The sequence below is a fragment of the Nomascus leucogenys genome, chromosome 14 (genome assembly GCF_006542625.1).
Source record: "Nomascus leucogenys isolate Asia chromosome 14, Asia_NLE_v1, whole genome shotgun sequence".
Taxonomy (NCBI): Eukaryota; Metazoa; Chordata; class Mammalia; order Primates; family Hylobatidae; genus Nomascus; species Nomascus leucogenys.
In genome coordinates this window covers 49,526,456-49,540,036 of record NC_044394.1, presented here as the reverse complement: position 1 = coordinate 49,540,036, position 13,581 = coordinate 49,526,456, and the positions used below count along the sequence as shown (strand labels likewise).

The following is a 13,581-nucleotide window of genomic DNA, read 5'->3' as shown; positions in this document are numbered from 1 at the left end:
CAACATCTTTCCAAGGAAATTGCTTTTGGATTTGTCATGGATATTTGATTTTGCTTTATTTGTTTGCTATCTTTTTTTTTTTGAGACGGAGTCTTGCTCTGTTGCCCAGGCTGGAGTGCAGTGGCGCAATCTCGGCTCACTGCAAGCTCCGCCTCCCGGGTTCATGCCATTCTCCTGCCTCAGCCTCCGGAGTAGCTGGGACTACAGGTGCCCGCCACCGTGCCTGGCTAATTTTTTTTGTATTTTTATTAGAGACGGGGTTTCACCGTGGTCTTGATCTCCTGACCTCGTGATCCACCGGCCTCAGCCTCCCAAAGTGCTGGGATTACAGGTGTGAGCCACCGCGCCCGGTCAGTTTGCTATCATTTTTGTAATTAGTTTCTGCTACACTAGACCCTTTATCCATCAATACCACAGTGTTGATTCAAATATATTCCCACCACATGTCTATGAATGTTATTGATTATTGAGTATTGACTAGAGAAAGAATCTCTTATATGGGTAGCAGGAACAGAGAAGTTAGCTTATAGAAAGAATTAAATCAGTAAATTTAGATGCAATTGTGCAAATTAGCTAGTCTTGACAGGAAAGAGAAACCTTGAGATATTCAACAAAACAAGAAAGGAAAATGGCAGATGAGAATCGATTTGCATTATTTCAACCATAAGAATGAGGATGTTGATCTGGTTAACTGCTGCTTGCTAGTAGGTCTGGGGAGGAATTGGAAAGACAAAGATTGAGGTCGTGAAGGGCAAGAATAAGACAAGGAAAGCACAGTCACTTTGAGCTGCTGGTTTTGGTGACCTGTGGCTCCCCGGCGACTATGATTGGAGTCTGAAGCTGAGAAGTCATGAGGCTAAATGTCCCGATTGTCTTGCCAAGCTGCTTAGACCTTGCTGCTTAGACCTTGTTGCTTGGAAGGAGACACCAGAAACCAGGAACCTGAGGCTGGGATAAAGCAGATGCTTTCACTCCTGGTGCTCTGGGAAGGGAGTTTGAAGTAATCTAGGCAGCTTGCTGCTTGTGCCTTCATCCTGGCGGGCAAAATCACCTTGAGTGGAGGTAGAACACATGTATCTGCCAAACTGTGATTCTCTAAGGGCAAGGATTACATCTCTGGTTTTTTTGTTTGTTTGTTTTTGAGATGGAGCCTCGCTCTGTCACCCAGGCTGGAGTGCAGTGGTGCGATCTCTGCTCACTGCCAGCTCCACCTCCCAGGTTCACGCCATTCTCCTGCCTCAGCCTCCCGAGTAGCTGGGACTACAGGCGCCCGCCACCACGTCCTGCTAATTTTTTGTATTTTTAGTAGAGACGGGGTTTCACCGTGTTAGCCAGGATGGTCTCGATCTCCTGACCTCGTGATTCACCCGCCTCGGCCTCCCAAAGTGCTGGGATTACAGGCGTGAGCCACCGCCCCCGGCCAGACACTGTCTTTACCAAAAAAAAATGTGTTTTAAAATTAGCCGAGCATGGTGGCACGTGCCTGTAGTCTCAGCTTCTTGGGAGGCTGAGGGAGGAGCTCACTTGAGCCCAGGAGTTTTAGGCTGCAGTGAGCTGAGATCACACCACCGCAGCCTGGCCTGGGTGACAAAATGAGATCCTGTCTCTAAAAAAAAAGAAAAAGAAACCAAACAGTTCTAGACATACCTGCATACACGGGCCAAGTGCACACACGTTTCCTGGCTCAGTCCCCTGAGATGCTGAGAAATGACGACATTCCAGTAGCAACATGCACAGCCAGTGCCCAGATGCTGATTCCTAACACCATTCCTCACCAACATCGCCAGTGCTCCTTGGACAAACGTTAAGAAACTGCCAAACCTTTCCAAAGTGACTGCCCCATTCTGTACCCCGCCAGCCATGTAGCAGGGTCCCACTTGCTCTTCCCAACTCTTGGCATGACCACACTTCTTTGTTTTTTGAGATGGAGTTTCGCTCGTTGCCCAGGCTGGAGTGCAGTGGTGCGATCTCAGCTCACTGCAACCTCTGCCTCCTGAGTTCAAGCGATTCTCTTGCCTCAACCTCCTGAGTAGCTGGGATTATAGGCACCCACTATCAAGCCCAGCTAATTTTTGTATTTTTAATAGAGACAGGGTTTCACCATGTTGCCAGACTGGTCTTGAACTCCTGACCTCAGGTGATCCGCCTGCCTCAGCCTCCCAAACTGCTGGGATTACAGGGGTGAGCCACCGCGCCCGGCCATGACCACCCTTTTCTTTCATCACAGTCACTCCAGTGGGTACGTGGTGGCATCTCATTGCAGTGTTATGCTGGGTATCTTTTTGTTTTTTTTGTTTTTTTTTGAGACAGGGTCTTACTCTGTCACCCAGGCTGGAGTGTAGTAGTGGTACAATCTCGGCTTACTGCAGCCTCAACCTCCCAGGTTCAAGCAGTCCTCCCACCTCAGCCTCCCAAGTAGCTGGGACTACAGGTGTGCACCACCACACTCAGCTAATTTTTGTATTTTTTGTACAGATGCGGTTTTGCCATGCTGCCCAGTGTGGTCTCAAACTCCTGGCCTGAAGTGATCCACCAGCCTTGGCCTCCTGAAGCCCTGGGATTGAAGGCGAGAGCCACTGTGCCCGGCCTGTGCATCTTTTCATGGGTTGACTGACCATGATCACAGCACAGGTATTTTAGTCCCCGCTGTCTACGGAATCAGAGAGTGTGAGTGTCTGGGCTAGGGGACTTGGTAGAGGGAAGAAAGCTGGAGACTGAGAGTCAAGGTCTTTGCCTCCACTGGGGGTGGTGGTAGAGGGTGGGGAGGCAGGACCTGGGACCCAGGTCTCCAGCGGCTATTGCCGACACTGCGTGATCAAGTCTACACCTCTTGCCCCTGCTACCAGTGACTCCACACCTCCACAGCCATAATTTTAGAAAAATCTTTTGGCTGGGTGCAGTGGCTTATGCCTGTAATCCTAGCACTTTGGGAGGCCGAGGAGGGTGGATCATTTGAGATCAGGAGTTCGAGACCAGCCTGGCCAACATGGTGAAACCTCGTCTCTACTAAAAATACAAAAATTAGCCGGGCGTGGTGGTGAGCACCTGTAATCCCAGCTACCTGGGAGGCTGAGGCAGGAGAATTGCTTGAAGCTGGGAGGTGGAAGTTGCAGTGAGCTGAGATCACACCACTGCACTCCAGCTTGGGCGACAGAGTAAGACTCTCTCTCAAAAAAAAAAAAAAAAAAAAAAAAAAAAAAAATTTTTTTTTTTTTTTTTTTTGGCTGGGCACAGTGGCTCATGCCTGTAGTCCCCAGCTTCTCATGAGGCTGAGGTGGAATGATCCCTGGAGTCCAGGAGTTTGAGTTCACCTGGCCAAAGAGGCTGGCTGGGAAGATCTGAGGCCCAGCCATAGGGCCCCAGGTAGGGCAGTGTCCACCCTGCCTCCTGGGGAAGCAGTGGAGGAGGCATGGGGGTGTGCTGGGCTCTGCAGTCCCTTCGACCCAGCTATGCTATGGCCAGCTGCCAGGTGCTCACCTGGCCAGAAGTTGACCCACGAGGCTCCTGACCCCTAGCCCCAGGCAAGAGGAGCACACAAGGCTCGGGGAGATCAAGCTTTGAAATACTTCCCAGCACACAGTCTGGAACATTCTCCGAATATCTGACTCCCATAGTGTGAGCAGAGAACCTACCCTTGAATGCTGGTCAGGATGGGAAATCCCTCCTGGAGGGCAGATTCTATGGAGCTGGTCCCTGCCCCGCAGCAGAAATTTTGCTACAGTGAACCATTTCTTGGAATGCCTGTGCTTGCAGGGCACACGCCTGTGGCAGCACCAACTGTGATCCCTGGAGTGTGAAGTCACATCAAGGCTTTGCACATCTGAAACATATGCAATTGTCCTGACAAATTCTGGAAGTTCAAGAAGAAATAACACTCAAATTGCTAATAACACAGCAAAAGTAGCTGAAGAGATGTGTGTTCTCAGGACAGAACCCCTTCACACATTCGCAAGTTAGTATGTGTGGTGTACTGTTATTTTGTTTATTTATTGATGGAGCCTCTGTCTGTCACCCAGGCTGGAGTGCAGTGACATGATCTCTGCTCACTGCAACCTCCACTTGCTAGGTTCAAGCGATTCTCCTGCTTCAGCCTCCCGAGTAGCTGGGACTACAGGCGCGTGCCACCATGCCTGGCTAAATTTTTGTATTTTTTTTTTTGTCACCCAGGCTGGAGTCTAGAGTGCAGTAGCGCAATCACGGCTCACTGCAAGCTCCGCCTCCCGGGTTCACGCCATTCTCCTGCCTCAGCCTCTCCGAGTAGCTGGGACTACAGGCGCCTGCCACCACGCCCGGCTAATTTTTTGTATTTTTAGTAGAGACGGGGTTTCACCGTGGTCTCGATCTCCTGACCTCGTGATTCGCCCGCCTCGGCCTCCCAAAGTGCTGGGATTACAAGCGTGAGCCACCGCGCCCTGCCCTCTCCTTTCTTTTTAAGGCAAGCTCACGCCTGCAGTGCAGTGCCAGAATGGAGGGGGATCCATCACCCTGAGCACACAGGGCTTCATGGAGAGTGGATGGGTCAGGGCCGTGAGTGAGAAGAAACCTGTCTACGAAGGGTGACGGGGAAGTGTTCTGCGGGAGGCTGGGCCACCTGAGCATCCTTAACCCCTCAGGGTCAGACGGAACCTTTACCCCCGACTCCCACCCCACGACGGTGCTGATGATGAGCTGGGGCCCCCCACACCCACCCAGCTGGTGCGGGCAGCCTTTTCAATTTTCCATTCTCATGTCTGCCACCCTTGTCAGGCCCTTTCCTTGCCTCAATGCGAGCCCAACTCAAAGAATGAATGTACAAGTTTGAGTTGGGGCCTGGGTCGCCAGGCCTCCAGGGCCCTGACTATGGTCCAGGAGGGTGGTGTAGTGACTAGCTGTGAGGAATGGGAGGAGGGTGGTGACTGGCTGTGAGGAATGGGGCCTACTGTTGTCAGAAACTACAGTTTTTCTAAGAAAACCTGAAAATCCGGATTTGTATGAGTCTCCTGATTTTAAAAGGCTGACAGTTATTAATGTTCTGGCAAAAACATTTTCAAGGAAAATATGAGTGGGTAAAAGTAAGAGCCAAAATGGGCAGGGATCTGGGACTGTGGACTGCCTGCCCTAACCACCCCAGGGCCACAGGAGTCCACAGGCACAGCCACCCCGCCCTCTGCCCTCACCCTCCCCATCACACTCCCACATCAAATCACCTCCAAGGCATGTGTGTTAGAACCTCTGGGGGTCTTAGCTCTTCACAGGACACTTTCTGGATTTTTCTTTTTAAACCTAAAATACAGTAGTCTGTCTCCATTCCCACTCTTTAGGACTTTTTCACAATCTTAGGATGAAGGGATAAATTGGAGAAGTGCTCCTCTCATGTTAAAACATTCCAATCTGCCAGGCACGGTGGCTCACGCCTGCAGTCCTGGCACTTTGGGAGGCCAAGGCAGGTGGATCAGGAGGTCAGGAGTTCAAGACCAGCCTGGCTAACATAGTGAAACCCCATCTCTACTAAAAATACAAAAATTAGCTGGGCATGGTGGTGTGCGCGTGTAGTCCCAGCTACTTGGGAGGCTGGGGCAGAAGAATCGCTTGAACCCGGGAGGCAGAGGTTGCAGTGAGCTGCGATCGCGCCATTGCACTCCAGCCTGGGTGACAGAGTGAGACTCCGTCTCAAAAAAAAAAAAAGAAAAAAAAAGTTCCAATCTCACACCTATTATGAAGCTAGCACCACATGAAACTGCCTAAGGGGCCTCCAATAAACGGGGTAACAGGGAACTCTTGAGAAACCAAAGTAACCCATTGAGCAGTTCTCTTAAGTGTCTTTAATACTCCACTCAGGGCAGCCCCTCCCTCTACTGAGAGACTCTTGGCTCTAGCCCCAAGAGCAGCTGGAAGGCCCCGGCCTGACTTCACCACTTGATGTCCAGACTGTGTGCGCCGCGCTCCTGGCTCTGGTATGTGGTATGCAGCACCTCTCGGGCCTTGGGGGAGTTGATCCCCTCCAGCCACTCCTGGTACAGCTCCTGCACGTGTGCACTGGACTCTGGACGCCGCACAGGGATGTCAGCATAAATGCCTTCCATTTGCCGCAGCAGGGCCTTATCCGCATGTCCATCTGGAGTCTGGGCTTGGCCTCTGCCATTTAAGCATCCTGAAAGATAAACACAGGTAAGTTTATCCTGGGCTCAGGCAATCTTTCCGCCTTAGCCTCCTAAGCAGCTAGAACTACAGACACACACCACCTTGCCCGGCTAATTTTTAAATTTTTTGTAGAGATTGCGGGGAGAGGGGCAGGTCTCGCTATGTTGCTCAGGCTGGTCTTGAACTCCTGGCTTCAAGCAGCAATCCTACTTCAAGCTGGGACTACTGGCGTGAGCCACCACACCCAGCCGGGATAGTCTTAAGGAAGCCTTTGCCTCACAGGGAAGACAGTTTGGAAGCAGGAGAGGAATAAAGGGGACGTGGAATGTTGCGTGGCCTAAGGCTAGGGCTGGCTGCACAGGCCAAGGTCTTCCCCAAGGCTGTCAGGGACACTGATCCCAGACTCACAGCCCCATGTGCCTCTCTTTTTTTTTTTTTTTTTTTTTCCCGAGACAGAGTCTCTCTCTGTTGGCCAGGCTACAGTGCAGTGGCCTAATCTCGGCTCACTGCAACCTCCATACCTCCATCTCCTGGGCTCAAGCGATACTCCCGCCTCAGTCTCCCAAGTACCTGGGGTTACAGGTGTGTGCCACCATGCCTGGCTAATTTTTGTATTTTTAGTAGAGACAGGGTTTTACCATGTTGGCCAGGCTGGTCTCAAACTCCTGACCTCAGGTAATCCAACCGCCTCGGCCTCCCAAAGTGCTGGGATTAAAGGCGTGAGCCACTGCACCTGGACTCCTGTGCCTCTCATTCTTACCCATTTACATCACCCATAAAATGGTTTTACCTAAAACCTAAGTTGCCAACCTTTTAGAACTGGGTGGCTTTATATGCAAATCCCGATTTCCAACTTCTCTTGGAATTTGGCAAAACCAGAATAGCACAGGAATTGTGAACAAGCAGTTAAACCACTCCTGCCTGCACCACACGTGTTAAGTGTGCTGGGCCCTGCCTGGAGGCTGCACCGGAGGCAGCTGAGCTGTGAGCCCAGCCGTGAGCCCACACACCCAACACTGGCCTGAGTGAAAATGTGTCTCCTATCTATTAATGCTACTTACTCTCCAGCGTGTTACATGATGTCACTCTTAGTAGTGTAAGAGTTCATTTCAAACAATCTGGAGCAAATTTCCCTGGTTAAACCTCACTCCCCATGGGTTCCAGGGTGGCACCCCAGCTGGTCTCCAACCTCCACTTTCCCAGGGGGCTGGCTTGCACCTTCTCCTTCCTCAGGCCCCAGCTCCACCCGCTTGCATGCAGAGGCCCTCCCAGAGGCCCTGCTTCACAGCCCACCTCCTGGCTGCTCCTCAGCCCAGCTGTGGGACTGACCCTTCCATGCCCCTGGAATGCTCAGTGAGGCCTCCAAGGCCACATGCTCGCCTTTCTGCCCTCACCGTCCTCGTCAGTGCTGGCTGGGACCTCCCCTCCTCTACGAGATCCTTCGTGTTGAAAGACACACCCTTATCTGTGCCCTGCCCAGGGGCCCCTTCCATCCTGTGGCTTCACACCTTGTCTCACTTGTCTAACATCAGTGGAGCCGCTCCTCCAACTGACTTGCACCTGGCATTTCCACTCGAGTCCCTCGTGGTGCCCCCCCGACTCACAATGGCACAAAGGTCCTCGGTTCCCCACCAGGGGCGCAGATGGACCACCATGGGTCAGGGGCAGGGGGTCCCCTTCTTCCCTGCCACACACCCTCAGCAAGTCCTTCCCGGAGACCCCCACCGTGTCCTGGCCTCCTCTTGTCCTCTCACGCCCCCTGCCCCAGGTGGGGATCCTTCCTCACTTGCCTGGATGATCGCAGCCCACAGTGGCCCACCCTCCCTCCACGCAGCAAGGGAGCCCCTCAGGCCCAGGCTGGGTCACACCCCTTCCCGCTTCCACCTCTCACTGCTCTCTCCCATCACTCAGGACAGAGCAGGCTCGTGCTTGGTGCCTGGCAGGAGGCAGGGGTGTTTCTCCTAGGCAGGGCAGCCTCAACTCTTGTGATTTGTTCTCTAAGCCAGCTGCCACAGGCTGACTCTCACCTGGTGCCATGTGGGGCCTCCTGAGGGCACGTCCCCAAGAGAATGCCCACATGCTACGTGGGGTGAGGAAAAGAGCAAAACCAATGGAGCCTAGAATGTCCCAGCACAAGCCCCACGGGAGCATCTACACCCTACAAAGCTCTTGGGGCTGAGAGAGGCTCTGGGTGGCCAAGAGCACCCTCTCTCTGGTGGCTGCAGGACCAGTGTGGCCTGAGCACCCATGGGGGACAGAGCAAGGTGCTGCTCTTGGCGCCTCACCTCCAGCACAGGCGAGGACCTCCACAAAGTGGTACGGGAACTTGCCCTTCTTAAGCTTCAGGATCATGTTCTGGATGTTTCGAAAGCCATAGGCCGCAGCAAAGCGTAACACCACCTCTCCGTTCTTCTCAAGGGTGACCTCTTGGAAGTCTTTGTTTCTACAAAATGGACACAGAGAATTTTGATCCATCAAGTCCTTTATCTGTGACTTAAGAACACTTTCTTTTTTTTTTTGAGACGGAGTCTTGCTCTGTTGCCCATGCTGGAGTGCAGTGGCACCATCTCGGCTCACTGCAACCTCTGCCTCCCGGGTTCCCGCCATTCTCCTGCCTCAGCTTCCCAAGCACCTGGGACTACAGGCGCCCACCACCACACTCGGCTAATTTTTTGTATTTTTTGTAGAGACGGGGTTTCACCGTGTTAGCCAGGATGGTCTCGATCTCCTGACCTCATGATCCGCCCGCCTCGGCCTCCCAAAGTGCTGGGATTACAAGCATGAGCCACTGCACCCGGCCAAGAACACTTTCTAATGTAAGTTTGGAATGTCAGCAAAATAACACACAAAAAGTCCTTTTGATTTTGACTTGTATAAACTCCATACACAGAACCGCCACATGCACAGATCCACACAGGCACACCATGCACACGTGCTAACCACAGGCACAGACAGGCTGTGGATGCTGCCCCACACCTCAGGGCTCGGTAAGTGACCTCCTCCACATCCTCGTTGAACAGCTCCTTGGCCGCATGTCTGAAGATGTGTGCCAGGTGCCCGTCCGAGCTGGCTCCATCATGGCGCGTCACCTTGTCCTCCTTCAAGTCTCCAAACCTCACCAGGCAGAGAAAATACAAGTCCTTCATGAATGCCGATGTACAGTAAGAGTGAAACCAGACTTCCAGAGGGCATCACAATCCAAGTTCACCACCAAAGAAGCTAAATCCTCTACAGGTGTTTAAACTTTGGAGAAAGTCCCATTTCTAGCATCTTGAGGGGTCTCGGGAGGGCCTGCCTGATGCTCGGGCCAGGCGGAAGACTCTCAGTCGCGCCGAGCCCATGCACAGGCTCTTGCAGGTGCTCCAGATGCTTACGGGCTTTTTCTGTTTTTTTTTTTTTTTTTTTTTTGAGACGGAGTTTCACTATTGTTGCCCAGGCTGGAGTGCAATGGCATGATCTCGGCTTACAGCAACCTCTGCCTCCCGGGTTCAGGCAATTCTCCTGCCTCAGCCTCCTGAGTAGCTGGGATTACAGGCTTGCACCATCATGCCCAGCCAATTTTATATTTTTATTAGAGACCGGGTTTCTCCATGTTGGTGAGGCTGGTCTTGAACTCCGCACCTCAGGTGATCCACCCGCCTCGGCCTCCCAAAGTGCTGGGATTACAGGCATAAGCCACCATGCCCAACAGGGTCTTGTTGTCTCCCAGGCTGGAGTGGAGTGGCACAATCATAGCTCACTGTAGCCCCGGCCTCCTATACTCAAGCGATCCTCCTACCTCAGCCTCCCGAAGTACTGTGATTATAAGTGTGAGCCACCACGCCTGGCCCCACAGATGCTTAAATTCTGTAAACTTCTATCTTACCTTCCCCCAAAAGGGTACGAATGCAGCACCTGGGATGCGGAGTGTTGGTGAGGACACACGCTGCTGCCTTTGTGGTGCTCTCTGCCCAGTGCCTGGGGTGCAGCAGGAGCCCTAGGCCTTGCTGGGTATCAAGGTCACCGCCCCCAGCAGAACCCAGCCTGCCACTCTTGGTGCAAAGGGGCCTGAGGGAGCTGCCCCACTGCCCCATAGGCCACATGGAACGTGAGGCACAGATGGCACTCAGGAAGAAGGGGGCTGGTGCACACATGAACGGCCCTGCGCCAGTGAGGACAACGCTGTTTGTGCATTTCGTTCTTCTTCGAGGGTTTAGGGTGGCAATCACACCACGGAAGCCGGCCAAGCCTTCCAACTCCCTGGCAGCCCTGGTGAATGGTATCCCATTCAACAGCTAGGAGGGTGACTGAGGGTTGTGGCAGGGGCCTGGGGGACTGCATTGCAGTGCTTCACATGGCCTCGTCATAAAGCAGGGCAGCCCTGGGCCTGGCAGGGGGCTGGCAGGTCTGACAAGAGGTCCTGCCCCCCAGAGGACTCTCCCCAGAGAAGCCACTTACAGAGTGTCGACGGCAGCATCTTTCACTGAGAGGTCACCTTGCTCCATTATTTGAGCAATTTCACCTGCAGACAAACGAAGTAAGAGACACTGAAAAGACACAGATAGCCGCAGGAACTTTTCTTCCCCTGCAGGAAATTTGACATTAGTGACCCTGGATGACCTCCCTCCTATGAAATCTCCATCACAGACAGCAGGAGTCCATTAAAGGGCAAAGTGAGGCCAATAAAATGAAACACTAATAAAATGTAAGCAGAATTCAATTCTAATTCCTCTTTCCATTCCTCTTTCTGCCCTTGAACTGTGGGATTTATGTAAACAATCTCTCCATGATTTTCCCATGTGGAAAATCTGTAAACTCTTTTGGCCCACTTTGCTTGAAACAAACAGAAAACTTTTGTGTATAACAAGCTCACAGAGATAGGATGATGAAATATACACTGGTTGCATTTTTTTTTTTTTTTGAGATGGAGTCTCACCTCCACCACCCAGGCTGGAGTCCAGTGGTGCGATCTTGGCTCACTGTAACCTCTGCCTCCCGGGTTCAAGCGATTCTCTTGCCTCAGCCTCCTGACTAGCTGGGATTACAGGTGCACACTACCACGCCAGGCTAATTTTTGTGTTTTTAGTAGAGATGGGGGTTTCACCATGTTGGCCAGGCTGGTCTCGAACTCCTGACCTCAGGTGACCAGTGTGCCTCAGCCTCCTGAAGTGCTGGGATTACACGTGTGAGCCACTGCGCCCAGCCCTTTTCTAAGAAACAAGGTCTCCAGTCTAGCCAACATGGCGAAACCCCCTCTCTACTAAAAATACAAAAATTAGCCTGGTGTGGTGGGGCGCGCCTATAATCTCAGCTACTCGGGAGGCTGAGGGAGGAGAATCGCTTGATCCTGGGAGGTGGAGGTCATAGTGAGCCGAGATGGAGCCACTGCAGAGCCTGGGCAACAGACTGAGACTCCGTCTCAAAAAAAAAAAAAAAAAAAAAAAAAAAAAAAAAGAGACGAGGTCTCACTGTGTTTCCCAGCAAGGTCTCAAACTCCTGAGCTCAAGTGATCCTCCAGCCATAGCCTCCTGAGTGGCTGGAATTAGAGACCTGAGACACTGTACCCAGCTACATTTATATGACAATTGTTTATTCTGCAATGAGATCAACTGAAAGTGAGAACCACTTTCTTTCTGTATTTCCTTTTACGTGAGGATGCCTGAAAAAACCCTTAATAGAAAAACTGAGCCTCTAAAACCATGGCTGTGGCATCACATCAGATGCTATGAGATGGCTGGAAACACAGGTAAGAAAATAGCATAATTTCCTATAAATCTGCATTCAGAAGAAAGATGGCTAAACATGGTTCTTCTGACAGCCCGCCACGCATGTTTTTATTTTGTCAACATAAGCAGATGGCCCCTGGGCCCTTCCTCTGAGAGTGAAGGACGGCAGTGCTGAGGACCCTTCTATCCCTCATCCTTTAACACCCCTGCCACATCACCCCTCAGGGAGCCTGTGCCTATGGGGTGGGGACCTTTCCAGAGGCATCTGCGTGCTAGAATTTCAAGTCAGGGGCCTGTGAGGGACATTGGCGCCCTTAAAGATTGTCCCTGAGAGCTGACCTCTCTGCCTCATCTACCACTGATCTAAATACCTGCAGGGACCTGTTTTCAGAGACCAATTAAAACAGTTCCACCAGAATTTTAACAAAGTCTTAAGCTTCCCCCACCAACTGATGTCAACATTCTTCTGAATGGGTTCCACATAATTCCAGGGAATGCCTTCCATCCACAACACACACAGAACTCACTGTAGGTTCTTAACGCCTGAAAGGAGTGGCCGATACCGTGGTAAAGGCAGTATCACTGGAGCAAATGTGCCTTTTTCATTTTACTCTGAATGAAAAAAACTTCACTTGTGTTTTAAGTGCAGACTTGGTTTGTGAGAAGGAGACCCGCTATGGCTATAGACAACTTTCCTACCAAGAAATAAGTACCTTACATGGACTATAATGTAAAGTTAGGGCCACCATACTGCCCGAGTGTTCTCCCAGAGACCTGATTTATCTTTTTTTTTTTTTTTTTTTTTTGAGACAAAGTTTTACTCTTGTTGCCCAGGCTGGAGTGTAATGGCGCGATCTCGGCTTACTGCAACCTCTGCCTCCCAGGTTCAAGCGATTCTCCTGCCTCAGCCTCCCGAGCAGCTGGGATTACAGGCATGTGCCACCACGCCCGGCTAGTTTTTTGTATTTTTAGTAGAGACGGGGTTTCTCCATGTTGGTTAGGCTGGTCTCGAACTCCTGACCTCAGGTGATCCACCTGCCTTGGCCTCCTAGTGCTGAGATTACAGGCGTGAGCCACTGCGCCCAGCTGAGACCCAATTTATCTTGAGGAAGATGCACAGAGGAGACAGGAGGCTAGATCGAACATGACCCTTCTCTTCACCTGCAATTAAGCCCCTAGGACCCTCAGCTGTCAGTAATTTCAGACAAGGGACCACATTGGCAGGCACTGAGATGGCTCTGGGACACAGATCTGCCTGGCTCTGGTGTGTACTGGCCAGTCGGAGATTTCCCCAGCACCCAGGTGCACCCCCGCCCACCTCTCACCTGATGTTAACACGCAGTCAGCGCCCCGGGAGCCATGCAAAGCAGGGGGAAGGCTTTCCTGAAGAGCCTCCAGCTTCTTGTCATAACAAGGGGCCACGATGACGTGGAAAATCTTCTCTGGAGACAGGTTCTGTGGGAGAGGGGCACCCATATTTAGGGCTGGTGGAGAGGTGACGGCAGCTTACGCTTGGTGCCCAGGACAAGAGGGATGGGAGACCGAATGCCCCCCTGCTGCTGCCCTCCAGACACTGCATGCGGCACTTTTTTTTTTTTTTTTTTTTCCGAGACAGAGTCTTGCTCTGTCACCCAGGTTGGAGTGCAGTGGCGCGATCTCAGCTCACTGCAACCTCCGCCTCCCGGGTTCAAGCGATTCTCCTGCCTCAGCCTCCCGAGTAGCTGGGACTACAGGCGCACGTCGTCACGCCTGGCTA

At 52.0% G+C, this 13,581-nt stretch overlaps 1 protein-coding gene across 2 annotated transcripts in view; it reads right to left on the bottom strand.

Annotated features, from left to right (window-relative positions):
* Nucleotides 1–5,778: 5,778 nt before the first annotated feature.
* NARF (nuclear prelamin A recognition factor) overlaps nt 5,779–13,581 on the bottom strand; it is a 30,537-nt gene continuing 22,734 nt past the window's right edge. Inside the window, exons 7-11 of one of the 2 annotated variants that reach the window (XM_012502704.2) lie at nt 13,151–13,280; nt 10,558–10,621; nt 9,097–9,234; nt 8,406–8,563; nt 5,779–6,130 (exon numbers count right to left, since the gene is read on the bottom strand). In XM_012502704.2, coding sequence (XP_012358158.2) covers nt 5,889–6,130; nt 8,406–8,563; nt 9,097–9,234; nt 10,558–10,621; nt 13,151–13,280 — 732 coding nt within the window. In that variant the 3' untranslated portion in view covers nt 5,779–5,888. The remainder of the gene's footprint in view (nt 6,131–8,405; nt 8,564–9,096; nt 9,235–10,557; nt 10,622–13,150; nt 13,281–13,581) is intronic. The other variant, XM_030828088.1, reaches the window with a different exon arrangement.